The sequence below is a fragment of the Diceros bicornis genome, chromosome 9 (genome assembly GCF_020826845.1).
Source record: "Diceros bicornis minor isolate mBicDic1 chromosome 9, mDicBic1.mat.cur, whole genome shotgun sequence".
Lineage (NCBI taxonomy): Eukaryota > Metazoa > Chordata > Mammalia > Perissodactyla > Rhinocerotidae > Diceros > Diceros bicornis.
In genome coordinates, this window is record NC_080748.1 from 76,779,320 (window position 1) to 76,792,772 (window position 13,453).

The 13,453-nt window shown below is 40.3% G+C and overlaps 1 protein-coding gene and 1 pseudogene across 1 annotated transcript in view; one reads left to right on the plus strand and one right to left on the minus strand.

The window, feature by feature from the left end:
- Positions 1–13,453, minus strand: part of NALCN (sodium leak channel, non-selective) — a 289,313-nt gene that overhangs the window by 40,222 nt on the left and 235,638 nt on the right. The window contains exons 18-25 of the mRNA XM_058548440.1: positions 7,441–7,542; positions 6,971–7,040; positions 4,429–4,520; positions 4,218–4,340; positions 2,035–2,091; positions 1,684–1,804; positions 1,456–1,587; positions 330–497 (exon numbers count right to left, since the gene is read on the minus strand). Coding sequence (XP_058404423.1) covers positions 330–497; positions 1,456–1,587; positions 1,684–1,804; positions 2,035–2,091; positions 4,218–4,340; positions 4,429–4,520; positions 6,971–7,040; positions 7,441–7,542 — 865 coding nt within the window. The remainder of the gene's footprint in view (positions 1–329; positions 498–1,455; positions 1,588–1,683; positions 1,805–2,034; positions 2,092–4,217; positions 4,341–4,428; positions 4,521–6,970; positions 7,041–7,440; positions 7,543–13,453) is intronic.
- Positions 10,648–10,998, plus strand: LOC131410325 (small ribosomal subunit protein eS26-like; annotated as a pseudogene).

Here is a 13,453-nt window from a genome sequence, read left to right on the forward strand (position 1 = left end):
AGATGGGAAAACTAAAACCCAGAGTAGAAATTCAGGTCAAGACTTAGGAATGGAAGTGTCAGCAGATACTATCTCTTTTCATCGTAATTTCCAGAGTGCTTCTCTTTAGCTTACTAAAAATGTTCATTGAATTAAATATACTGATAAGCCAGAAGTATTCACGGGTAAAGTTTCTGACTGTGTGTTGTGTTTGTTAATGCCTTTGTAATCCTCTGGCAATAAGCAAAATTGTACAATTAACCTTGACATTCAAGACTCACTTTATCCCCTCATTAGCTACAATACAGAGTTGGACGACGTGCACTAGAAACAAAGAGTAACTAACATACCAAAAAAATTTCCTTGAAGCCACTGAAAAGTTCTCGAACAACTTTCCTCATCTGGGGCACCAGTTTGAATATCCGCAGAGGTCTCAGGCAACGAAGAACCATTAGGAGCTGAGCTCCTGATTCCGCAGGCACATTTTGAGGCATCCAACAAAGAAATATCAAGCTCACCTAGAGGGGAAAATAATCTCTGGAATTTATACAATTTGTCTTCTACTATCTACATTTTTGAGAGCCAACTGGCCACAACCTTCCCTTTGCAGAGATTCCACGTGTTATGTGGGACAAGCATTTGCCAGGTGTGTATGCAATCTCTCAACTCTGAACTATGAACCCAATCTAGACCTGCTGGGACCCCAAAGGAAAGTCATCAGGTCAATGCAGGAATGACATGGGGGTGCCCACACCTTGTGGTATGTGGACACCAGTGCATCCTGGCCCTTCTCTTAACCTACACACTGCAGCCTCCGCTGATGTCAACACTGCTGAAATTCCCTGATTAAGGATACCAAACCTTATGCTTGAACCAATACTCACTATTTTATTAATGATCTGAACATGCTACATGTTAATGGTCACAATTCTCCTTGTTGCGTGGGAAAGACTGATTTTCCATCTTCTTGGATATGTAGGAAAAAAATGAAATTTCTTTGAGGTCCTTCCTGTAGTTTCTCAATTTAGTTTAACTGAACAGCTGAATGGTCACTTTCTCTAGCCAGGTATTATGTGCACTGCAGTTGGGAGAGAGGTCTAAACACACTCACTTTAGTTTGCTTTTAGCAATAAGGGGCTCAATCAATTATACGGTGTAGATCCTTTTTTTTTAGTATAGGAGCCACAAGAATTGTGGGGTGCAAATGAGATCTTCTATCTTAAACCTTATTAATGTATGTCTTACGCATGCATGAATGTGGCTGATGTATTTGAACCATATCCATGGATATTTAATGCTTTTTATTTAGATTTTATATGCATGCCTCTTCTTTTCCTATAATGGACTACCCTACTTAAGAACTCAGTTATGGCCTCCAAACCTCTGTGACTCATGTACTTCACTCTTGTACCAAGAAATGCAGGAGATTTTATAAAACCATTACATTTTACATTTAGGAAATAACCAAAGACTTACAAGATATATAAATATGTCCATTACTCCACCGAAGTCCCTGATGACAGCAGTGGGAGTGAAAAATAAGCCATCTGCCATAATCTTCAGATTCAGCTCAATGCTCATGAATATCACAAACACATACTCAGCAATCTGAAACGGGCAAAAGGCAGTTTGGTCCCAATGAATGGAAACATTGCAGGACAATGTTTCTCCCCCGAGCTGTGAGCTAAGATTTAGCAGTGGTACCTGCAAAGTAGGCGCATGCATGACTCTTCGAAAGGGGGATTCAAACATCATGGAAATGCAGGAGCAGATGGTGACGATGATCATGACCCAGTCCAGGTAAGTCACCAATCCCAGCAAATCACTGCCAAAGACCAAACAACACTGAGAAACACAGACACTCTAGGAGAGGCTGCCAAAAGTCAGAGAAGATGCTTCTGTGATTCTGTTAACACGACTGGTATTTTTTAATGAATCCCCAAGCATCTATTTCATAGCGTGATATAGCAAGAAGAGAATTTTTATATTTTTATGCAGCATAAACTAGTACATGGAAACTTCAAATGTTCATGGAAAACAGTTTGTATTGCTTACTAAAGTTGATGGTACTTTGTATTTTTCACAGCTCCTGTGACAGGATCTGTTTTAGATCTGTAAGAGAGAACAAACACATAAAATTCTGCAACATAGCAAGCGCTTTATAAGTTGGCAGCATAGTATTTATAAACATCTCATTTACCTAAAATCTCTTTTATATCCTCTATAAAATGTCCATTATAGTATACGTTAACTGTATGTGGCTTTAGAAGGCAGAGAACATTAGATGAAAGAAAAGTCAGAAAAGTTTGCAGTTGATGCTTCTAAGTTTTTTCTCAAGATATTTGATTTTAGAATTTGTGACTCCACCCAACCATTTCTGACATGGATATTACAAAATTAAATTTTGACTTTCAATTAAAACCACTAGTTAAAATCTTTGACTTGGCAGTTCAAGGATGTTCCTCATAATTATTTAACTAAATATCCGTAAATTAAATAGAGTTCTTCATCCTGTATTTAACTGCGATCTTGTGGAGTGATTTATATAGACTTTCTTGGGGTGGGGGTTGATAACTTTTGTTCTCGGGAAGCCCACGAGCAATCTTCAGGGAAGCCCCTGACAATCTTGGCGTGTGTACTCTCAATTACAACAAAGTTTTCCCTGGTCCACGTCAGCTGTATTGCTGACAAAAGGAGAGTTACCCCACACTAGATGAAGCGGAGAATTGACGATTAGACGTTAACATGGAGGCAGCCAACAGGATAATTCCAGATGAAAAACCCACTTTGGGAACTATCAACTCTAAACTGCCAGCTTCTTTCTTTACTTTGTGAAAACTCAGGGAAGCTTTTAATGATTATCATCAGGTGTTTAAATGGTGAAGGTCTTTCTAGAACAGCAGAAAGAACAACAGACCGGCAATCAGGAGAGAGTTGTGCACTAGCTGCTGTCCTTGAGCAAAGCCCTTCACCTCCACTGGCCTAAATGCCCTCCTCTGCTGAAGGAGGAAGGACGCCAATAACACCCAACCGTTCCTGAGTTCTCTTCCAGCCCTGAAACGTTACAATACTGTCTCAGATTCCTAGGGCTGCTGTAACAAAGTACCACAGACTGAGCGGCTTAAACAATAGAAACGTTTTCTCCCAGTTCTGGAGGCTGGAAGTCCAAGATGAAGGTGTTGGTAGGTTTGGTTTCTTCTGAGGGCTGAGGGAAGGATCTGTCCCAGGCCCCTCTCCTTGGCTTGTAGATGGCCGTCTTCTCCCTGTGTCTTCACATCATCTTCCCTCTGTGTGTGTCTGTGTCTAAATTTCCTCGTCTTATAAGGACATCAGTCATATTGGATTAGGGCCCACCCTAATGACCTCATTTTAGTTTAATTACTTCTTTAAAACCCCTATCTCCAAATATAGTGGCATTCGGAGGTACTGGGGATTAGGACTGCAACGTATGATTTTTTTCCGGTGGGGGAAGGGACACAATACAGCTCATAACAGATAGTGATTATCATATGACACTCATTATCAACAAAGGAGATCAATTGACTTAAATGATGGCATCAGGGAAGGTCCAACTACATAATGGAAAGTTTTCACTCTTCCTCCAAGACTCTTAATATATTCAGAATATTTACTTAAAGTTATGCATGACAAAACTTCCATTTTATCCTTTGGTCACCTGCTAAAATTGGCTTAGGTCATCACAAATGCAGCGACCTCCAGGTTGACCACGCCCACAGCGTCTTGGACGTTTCTCCCACGTGGGTGGGATAGAGACACTGGCCGGTGGGTTTTCTTCCTGTAGTCAACTTTCTTTCTACTTACATTATTCTAGAATAAACCAATTAGGATATTTTGACCACAAAGAAACTACAAGTCTAAAAGAAGATGTGCACAATGATCTTCATCTTGTCATTCAGTCTCCCTTTGGTTCAGCATTTCCAAAATAAAATATGGAGTTAATAACACTGATATAAACATACTGGGCGACTGTTAAAATAAAGAAAAATGGCTGTTAAGTGCTTTAGGAACGTGAGTTTTATATAAACGTTAATCACTTGCAACCTTTGTTTGTTTTCCACCTGGCCGGCCACTCAGCAAAGAGGAGCAGCATGATTAATTAGCCCACAGTTTATTTTGTGACCCCATTAGGGTTACATGTTCCTTCTTTCTCATCTGACAACCCCCCTGCTGTTTGCACGACTCAGGCCAAACACCTGGCTGAAACAGAATGTACTCACGCGTTGAAACGTGCCCGGACCACCACCCGGCAGAAGTTTCTGAACCTGTGTTCCCGGCCGACTATGAACAGCGGTTTATCGAAGTACGGGTGGTTCTCTCTCAGCTCTTCTTCTTGCACTTTCCTTAAATGGGAAATTTACGGGAGAATAAGGCTAAGGGAAAGTTTGCCATTCCAAAACGAGAGCCAGCAAACACAAGGGCACCCTGTACCTCTTCATTTCTGCTTGTTCCTTTTTTTCCTGGATCATCTTTATTTCACTGTCTTCTCTTTGTGCATTTCTATACCTCACTGTATTGGAATGCTAGAAATAAAAGGAAAAGGGGCATATCAAAATGGAAGATTTTTTTAAAGCTCAAAAAAGATGATCATTTTTTAAAAATTAAAATAAATGTCTTTATTATATATCTATTTCAACAGAGTCATCTTAGCAAGGGTATCTTTTTCCTCTAAAGGGTATTTTTTTCAATAAAAATATTTATTGAGACTCTATTATGTGCCAGGCACTGTTCCAGCACTGAGCACACAGCAAAAGGGAAAAAAATGACAAAATCCCTGCTCTTGTGGGGCTAAGTTCTAGTAAGGGGAGACAGATAAAAATTAACACAAAATAAGAAAGAATGTTAGAAGATGTTTAGTGTTCTGGAAAAAACAAAGGGGATAGAGAGTGCTAGAAGGCTCCAAGTTTAAACAGACAGGTCAGAGCAGGCCTCAGTAAGAAGCTGTTATCTGAGAAAAGACTAGAAGGACGCAGCCACTGGATCTCTGCAGAAATGTGCTCTTCCAGAGGAGGGGTGGGCCTGTGTGTATGCACTCGGAAGAGCCAGGATGCCGGTGCACGTGGAGGCAAGGGAGCAAGGAACAGAGAAGGAGAAGATGAGGCCAGAAGGGTGGGGGCAGGCAGATCATGTAGGACCTTGACTCTGATTTTCTCTCCGTGACAGATGGAGAGCCATTGTTCAAATAACATGATAGATTTTATAGAAAGTATTCCTTAGATTTAATTATCTGTATCTTCTATCATTTGGAATAAGTGAAAAAGATGAAAATCTATTTTAAATTGCTTCTGTTATGGATGAAAAGACATTCGGAGAGATTTCTTAAGAAATTGGCAGAACCCCTGACCTTTTGCTATGGAGAAGATGGGAGGTGGATTTTTGCTATATGTCTACGTAGAAAATATAATCAAGTCTTTGAAGAAGAAGTAAGCCTCTGGAATTGAGACTATTCAAATAGGGCCTTTTGTTGTGTACATTTAAACACATATTTTCAATGCCGTGTTCTAATGTGATTCTTAAGTAGGTGGCACATTTCTACTGAATCACATTGAAGGAAAGTGAACTAGTATTGCCTCTCTCAATTTTCACCGAGAAATCTTCTTCATGCAATATGCCTGACCTCCAAATTATAAGTACACAGGCCACATGTTGGATCCAATCACAATTCCATGTTGACAATATGGTAGATCATATCAGACAGGGCTCTGGCTTAAAAATCATGGTGATAACAGATGTTTGTGCCAAAGAACCATGTAAATTGGGTAATGGTGGCATCAGGTATTCTCATCACCAACTTAAATTCTCAATTTTGCCTGGAACACTTAGGAGAATTTACCCTAAGATAGCAGTTTCTACAGATTGAAAGAAGATGGGCTATGCCGAAAGCTCTAGAAACTCTTGAGAAATAAGAGATAAAGTGGTGAAAAAGGAAAAAAAAAAAAAAAAAGCACAAAACCCTCTAAGGCTTGCTAACTTTATCTTGCTAGATCTCCTTTCTCAAATGCCATCCTCGGCTCTGAACATTTGAGACTGCGCTTTCTTAGCCAAGTTATCCAGACTCAACTTAAGACCTATGCTTTAATCATATTTTATTTTAGTTATATTTAAATAATAATTATTTAACATGTATTTTCCAACTCTCTCGTGGTTATCTCGGTGTAGTATAGCTGCTGGTGAGTCCAACCCATAAGTTAGACTGCTGCCTCCTTGGGTTTTCATGGGTTTTCATGTGGTTTGTTCCCTTCACTTAATTTGGGTCTCTGGGCTAATGAAGAATGTGAACACTGACCATCCTCTCTAACATTCCCTGACCCCAAATCTCCATCTTTGATTTCTTCACTCTATTTTATTTTTCTTTATAGTACAGAGGAAACCTGTGATAGCAATGAAGAGATGATGCAAAACAAATAAAAATCACTCCCAGAAATGATCATGTATTTGTTCACTTGCCTTGATAAATATTCACTGAGTCAGTAAATAAATAATTGAATGATCTAGAGTCTAAAAGCAAAGAAATTCTTGGGAAATCTTACACAGTCTTTGACAGAAAAATTCTTCTAGAAATAAAATTTTATTTCCTACTATGTAAAGCCTTGAAATTATAGACACTGGATCCAGATTCTAGAATACTTGGAACTTAGTAAATATTCAAAATTAATAATGTGAATCATTCCTATAAAATGTTTTAAGTGTCTTTAATTTCAGTCAAATGCAACTGATATGTCGCTTTTGTGTTACTATCTTAATGAAGATATGTGCTTTGTGGGATAGCTGGATTTTTCTACAGTTACTGGTCACTTTTCTGTACCCGGCCATTTAATTTGCTTCCTGAATTTCCTGATTGCTTTGGGTCTGAAGTCCTAAGGAGATGTGACAAAGTGACAGAAAGACCCAGGTGCTGGAACTGTCTGAGCAGTCATTTAAATACATTTTCATAACAATGTTTCCAAAGCCCAAAGCATTGCTTAGAACTTACATCTTGAGTCAGAGTTTCAAGAGATTTCCCCCTGCTGATCCGTTGGCTGTTTGATCCGTGTCTTAATGATCTAAAAAACCACAACCAATTGGTCAACACATCTCAAGACCAAATTTTGACTTTTAAGCAATGATCGTTATAAAAAACAAAACCACTTTTCTACACCATCACAAATGCTTATTATTTCTTTTTATAGCAAAAGCTTATAGTCTATCCAAATGCCTTTGATTCCATCTAACAAAATTCAGAATTTTTCCATCTAATCTTAAAACTGAGAATTTGGCCATCACCAAGGAAAAGATGCTTTGAATCTTTGAATCCGATTGTGAGTTTCATTACTGTTACACTCAGCAAATAGAACGCAGTTTCTCCCCTGTGCCTGTCTGCTAACCAGAGCTGCGCTCAGTGAACACTTCCTGTAAAACTCCCTTCCTTCGTTTCCCTGCAGCCTCATTGCCTGGCGTATGTACCTGCGCTCCTGGCGGATATGATGCTGCACACTGAGAATTGACCTTTCCTTTGCCGGCTGCCCCTCAAATGATCCGCTCAGCATGCGCTGTCGAGTGCAAGCTCTAGGGGAAAAAAAAAGGAGCCCGAGATAAATGCGTGATCTGTACACTTGGGATGAATAATACATAACTGCTCATTACTCTTATTATTTTTAATATAATATGAGGCAATGATAAGGCAAAATACAGCAAATGACACATAACCGTAAAGGTAAATGAGTTTTAGGCTCTGTGTCAAGAACACTTACAAAGCAGAACTGTCATAGCTATGAAGAGGTGCTGGAAAATAAATAGAAAGCTCCGGCCCCTTAAGTCCCCTCACCCCCAATAGCAGAGCCTCTCTCAGGATTCTCTAAGCGGCAGGGTTAGCCTAATCACAGGTAATCATTATGCTGATTATGAACGTAGACAGGGAGCTTTCTAATAACAGCACTTAAGGAAGGATTTGCCCACCCAGGCCCCTGGGATGATGGAATATATGTTCCAAGAAGATTTTGCAGAACTCTAGGAAAATAGGAAAGCATAAAATCAGAAGCAAAAATCAGTGGTAAAGAAAAGTAACCAAGGCAGGAATGAATACCTAGAGGAACCTCAGTCTAAAGCCTGTGGCTTACAGGTCACCAGTTACCACTTTCTTTGCAGTCAGAAAACTAGGAAGACTTTTTAAAACATGTTCTTTTTAGACCATAACTGGGCTTGTGTTAATTTCAGATTTGCTAATAAGTGAAGAAAATTGAGTGAGTCAACAGCTGTGGTGTGAATGATTGGAGGGAAAGCAAAATTTCTTTTCCAGAAAGCTCTTTCCAACTGGAAACGACAGGAATTCCCTTGATGTAGTGGTCAAGTGAAAAGAAAATAATACAGGGGTTAAGAGACCTGTGTTCCAAAGGTGACACTGTCATGAACAAGTTGAGTGACCTTTGGGCAAATCAGTTTCCTTATAGATAAAATGAGAAGGCTTTGATCTCGAAGATAACTCGTATAGACTTAAAATGCAATGAGCTTATGATATGAAATCTTATGATGCTGTATTTGTGCAACACGTGAACACACGTACTTCTTTACACTTCACTGCTTTACATAACACTTTCATGTTTCCTAAAATGCATTTCTAGATTGGCTTTGAATTATATTATTATTGTCTTTCTCAGAGTTAAGATCTTCGAGAAAAGATCTAGTCTGTTTAGGATACTTAAAACAGAAGCTCTTATGATATCATGTGTATATTTAAATACTTAAAAATGCTTTTGATGCTGCTGCTGATAATTATGGTGAATATCTATGAAAAATCAGACGAATTCAGTTAATGTAAATGCATTACAGGAAATAAAGCCCAAACAGTCACTATTTTTAGTTTAATAAGCAGCAAGAACCATTTTGAGATAAAATCCAAGTCAAAATTTTATTGACCAGCAAAGATTTATAACAATGATATACAGAGATTGTGCCTATTTCCAGGACTGGAATGATGTCGCAGAGGAAGATGCATTTGTAACTTAGGACGCGTTGATAAAGGTATAGCATGATCTCATATCAGGTGTATTAAGAATTGCTCTTTGGACAAAGGACTGAAAATTATGAAGGCATCCTGAGAAAATCTATTTGAAGAACAGTATTATTCTGGCATAGATATATAGATCCTCTGCCATTTGTTCACACAAATTGTCAGGACTTAACCTTCAGCCACCATCTTAGTGACTTTTACTCTTTTGTCACAAGATTCTCCCCCAAAGTAGCTGAGACCTATAGGCCTTAAACACAAAACACATACAACTGGACTATCATACACGTGTTCGAGTTGGGTGTCCCTGCTAACTTTGCAATGGAAGAGTAACTGGCTTTAAGCTGCCTGTGATAAAGGACTGTAGTACTTGCCCGACAACCCAGTCTGAGAATTCCTGGGTATTCTTGTTGGAGAAGAGTTAGGACCTTATCTACTGACTCCAGGACCTAATGGATCTCCCAGCACACAAGTCAACATAACACACCCATGCCCATCCGGGTGGCTTTTTGGATCCTGCTGAGACCCTCTTTCTCTGACCACAAGACAGGCAGGTCTCCACGGAGACCACTGGCTACTGGAAAGACTCCCCCCACCCTGTGACATCTCCTCTTCCATCTCCACCAACAACAGGGCTGAAGTAGTGGAGAGAAAGCAACCCCCTTTCCCCTACGGTGCCAGATCACTCCTCTGTTTCCCACTGGGTCTAGAGAATTCAGAAAATAGTACTAAAATGGGCTAGAGTTTCGGCCATACAAGTGAATCTCTGTTCTCTGAATGATTCACTCACTTGGGGTGGGGATGATGGGCGGCTGGTTTTTAGCTCTACCCTGCAATCAGAAAACCTGTGTTTAATCAGACTTAGCCACTTTAATGTGTATAGTATGTAAAACTATTTGCTTTAATTTTCTTTTCCTACCACTTTCTTCTATGTTTATAACACTATTTGCTGGAATGATTTCAAACTAGATAATGATGGAAAAAAGAATAAAACTCTCAGTAGTTCTGGGCCGGTTAAAACGTGTAACAAGTAACTTCAGAGTTCTACTTGAGCCCAGCATTACCCTCAGTGGTTTCCACTTCCCCACTGAGAGGAGACGACCCTGCCAGAGTCTTCCTGTTCTCTGAGCAGAGGCTGCTCACCCATCTTCTCATTTCCTGGGGCTCCAAAGATACGCAAGTAATCTGAGCAAAGTGAAATCAGGCGGGGGGCCATCTTGCCTTGATGTTAAGAAGTCACCTTTGGTGTCTCAGGCTCAGTGCAACTCTTTCTAGTCCCTGTGCCAGCCCCCCCACCCCAGCACTCCACCCACACGTCTGGTGCCAAAACAAGGGTAAACAGTCTCCATCTTCATTTAGCTGTGCTCTTGTTGAGTCTCTTCTTGGACTAAATGCTTCAGTATCTCATTCTTCCTTTGAGTATGCCAAATGGCTTTTAAACCAGGAAACTCTATAGGTAAATGCCAGGGTTTCTTAGCTGAAAACTAAGGGCCATATTTGTCTAGCAAACTGCTAAATAAACATTTGGGTGAAGGCAACTGGGGGGGTGGGGGCACGTGAAAGGCAGTTCATTTGAAGGCTCCTGAAGGCATTTCCCCCCTTCTGAGTACAGTGGTGGGATCTTACTCACATTAGAAAGCAAAAGTCTCTCTCTCAGGTCTGCATTCTCAAGATGACCAAGAAAAGAAGGAACAATGGTGATGCCAAAAAGGGCCGCGGCCATGTGCAGCCTATTCACTGCACCAACTGTGCCCGATGCGTGCCCAAGGAGAAGACCTTTAAGAAGTTCGTCATTTGAAACACAGTGGAGGCCACAGCCATCTGGGACGTTTCCGAAGTGAGTGTCTTCAACGCCCTTGTGCTTCCCAAGCTGGCTGTGAAACCACATTACTGCACGAGGTGTGCCGTTCATAGCGAGGTAGCCAGGAATCATTCTCGTGAAGCCTGGAAGGACCCAACACCCCCACCCGATTCAGACCTGCAGGGCTGCCCCACGATCTCTGCCAAAGCCCATGTAATGAGCTAAGTCCTTAAGGACTGAAGAAAAACTGTCCTCTGGAAACAAATAAAGTGGAAATTATACTTAAAAAAAAAAAAAAAGCAAAAGTCTCCTCTAGGCACTGTATCCATTATAGTTAATAACTAGCCTCTTTATCTATAATAATTTTCCCATGAAAACACCAGGTGATGATACAGAAAAAACAACTTTTCTACAGATCCATAAATCCATCTAAAAGAAAACATATGGGAAAAATCTAATTACATTATACAAGGAGAACAGTTGCCAAAAATGAATTCCCTACGGATGAAGGAAGGAACTCAGATGGAAGGATATAAATCTGGGGTAGGAGAGCGAGGTAGGGAGCAAGGATAGGGGAACGAAGCTGCATAACACTCTCACTCTGAGCACACCTGGACCTTGAAACAAGTATAAAAAGAGTGCCACATTAGGATGATTCCGCATAAATGAAACAGCCTCATACATAAGCCATTGTCACATTCTTTTGTCATGTAAAATATTTTGCTATTTTGAGAAATAATAGGCTTGGTAGAAAATCATTTACTTTAATCTGGCACCATCAGATTCCACTAAGTGGTTTCATATTCTCTAATACAATGTGCCAGGGTTCACAGCAAAGTATGGTAAAAGTTTGCTTTATTATTTTTAAAAGGAAATACAATCTTATTATATACAAACATATATAGTAACCCAAACTGTGACTACTGAAGAGTGTTTTAACATGCTCAATATAATTACAAACTTGGATATAAATGGGTTCTGATAAGTAATATAAAGCGAGAAGCGAATATTTCCCCCATGTGAAAGCACAGAAAACTTATGTTTTATGTTCCATTTTCCTGTAGCATGTTATTAATCAAGCTTGTTTAATGCTTATGGCATTTTGTCATCATTAGTAGTTACCTCCCTTATTAGAGTGAGTTCTTTACGGATCGTTTTATCACTCATGCTCATATTCCTGAAGTGCAGTCCCTGGCACTCCAATGGGCTGACCGATGGACAGAATGAATGAGCAAAAGGTGGAGGTGGGGGTGTGTAAGGAGAGTAGAGGAAGGTGAGGGAAGGGTGAGGGCTGGATCTACAATTTGCTAGTCTTGAGTGTCAAAGTAGCACATTAGGTTTGCAGTTTCACCCTTAGCAGCACAGCTGTGGATAGAAAGATCTGCCTTTGGAGCCTAATGGAGAAGATGATTTGAGAAAACACAAGGTTTAGAACCATGCATTTCCAATCTCAGCTTCTACTAGTTGTGGGACCTTAGGCAAGTGACATGCATCCTCCGAGCCTCCACGTCTCCTATGTAAAACGTGGGAAAGAATAATAACTCTTCTGCTAACTTCATAGGGAGTTGGAAGGATCAAACACGATTACGAATGTGAACGTGCTTTGGAAACTGACACTTTATTATTTAAATTTTAGTTGCTAGTATTCACTTTTCCATCTTGTCTCATGTCATGCTTGATGTTAAAACATTTTACAGAGGGCTGAGGACAGAACAGCAGGTTTGATGGACAGTCATATTGGAAGGTAATGTTTACTATGGTCCAGAGCTGTAGCCTCTTAGCTGGTCTCCATGCATCTACTCTCAATAAATGTATTATCATCCCAAGAAAGAGTTTTCTGAAATGAACATTCGTAATGTTACCATGGTAGGCATTTCTCAGACTGCCACCAGTGATCTCGCCTCTTTCACACCATTGTGTAATTCCTTGAGTGTGGGCAGGACGTAGTGACTTGCTTCTAATGAACAGAAGGCAAAAGGGATGGGATCGGTTACAAAAGACTGTGCCTATTGTCTTCCTCACTCTCTCCCTCTCCCTTGCTCTCTTGCTTGCTCGTTCTGATGAAGCAAACTGCCATGTTGTGAAATGTTCTATGGAGAGATCTACTTCTTAAGGAATGAAGGTGGCCTCCACTCAAGAGCTCTTGAGGAACTGAAGCATTACTCTAACAGCCCCTGAGGAACTAAATCCTATTACTAACCATGAGAATGAGCTAGGAAAGAGATTCTTCCCATTCAAGTCAAAATGCCTGTAGCTTTGTGAGACACCCAGAGCCAGGGACCCAGGTAAGCTATGCTCAGATTCCTGACTGAAACTGTGAGATAATCCATGTGTTGTTTAAATCACCAAGTTTTGGAGTAACTTGTTACACAGCAATAGATAGCTAATACAGTTATCATCACATCTTAAAACCTTCAACATCCTACTGCTCTTCAGAGAAAGACTAAGACTGAAGCTCAGCATGGCGTGCAAAGTCCTGTAGGGTCTCGCTCCGACCTCCCTTCCTAGTCTCATTTTTACCTTTAGGGATCTCACTCTCTCCATGCCACCCTCTTTGGTCTTTCAGTTCCTCACGTACGCCACGCTCCAAAGGGCTCCAAGAGAGCAAGGGTTGACTTTGTTATTGCTCACTTACTACTTCACCTTGTACACAGTAGGTGCTCAATAAATAT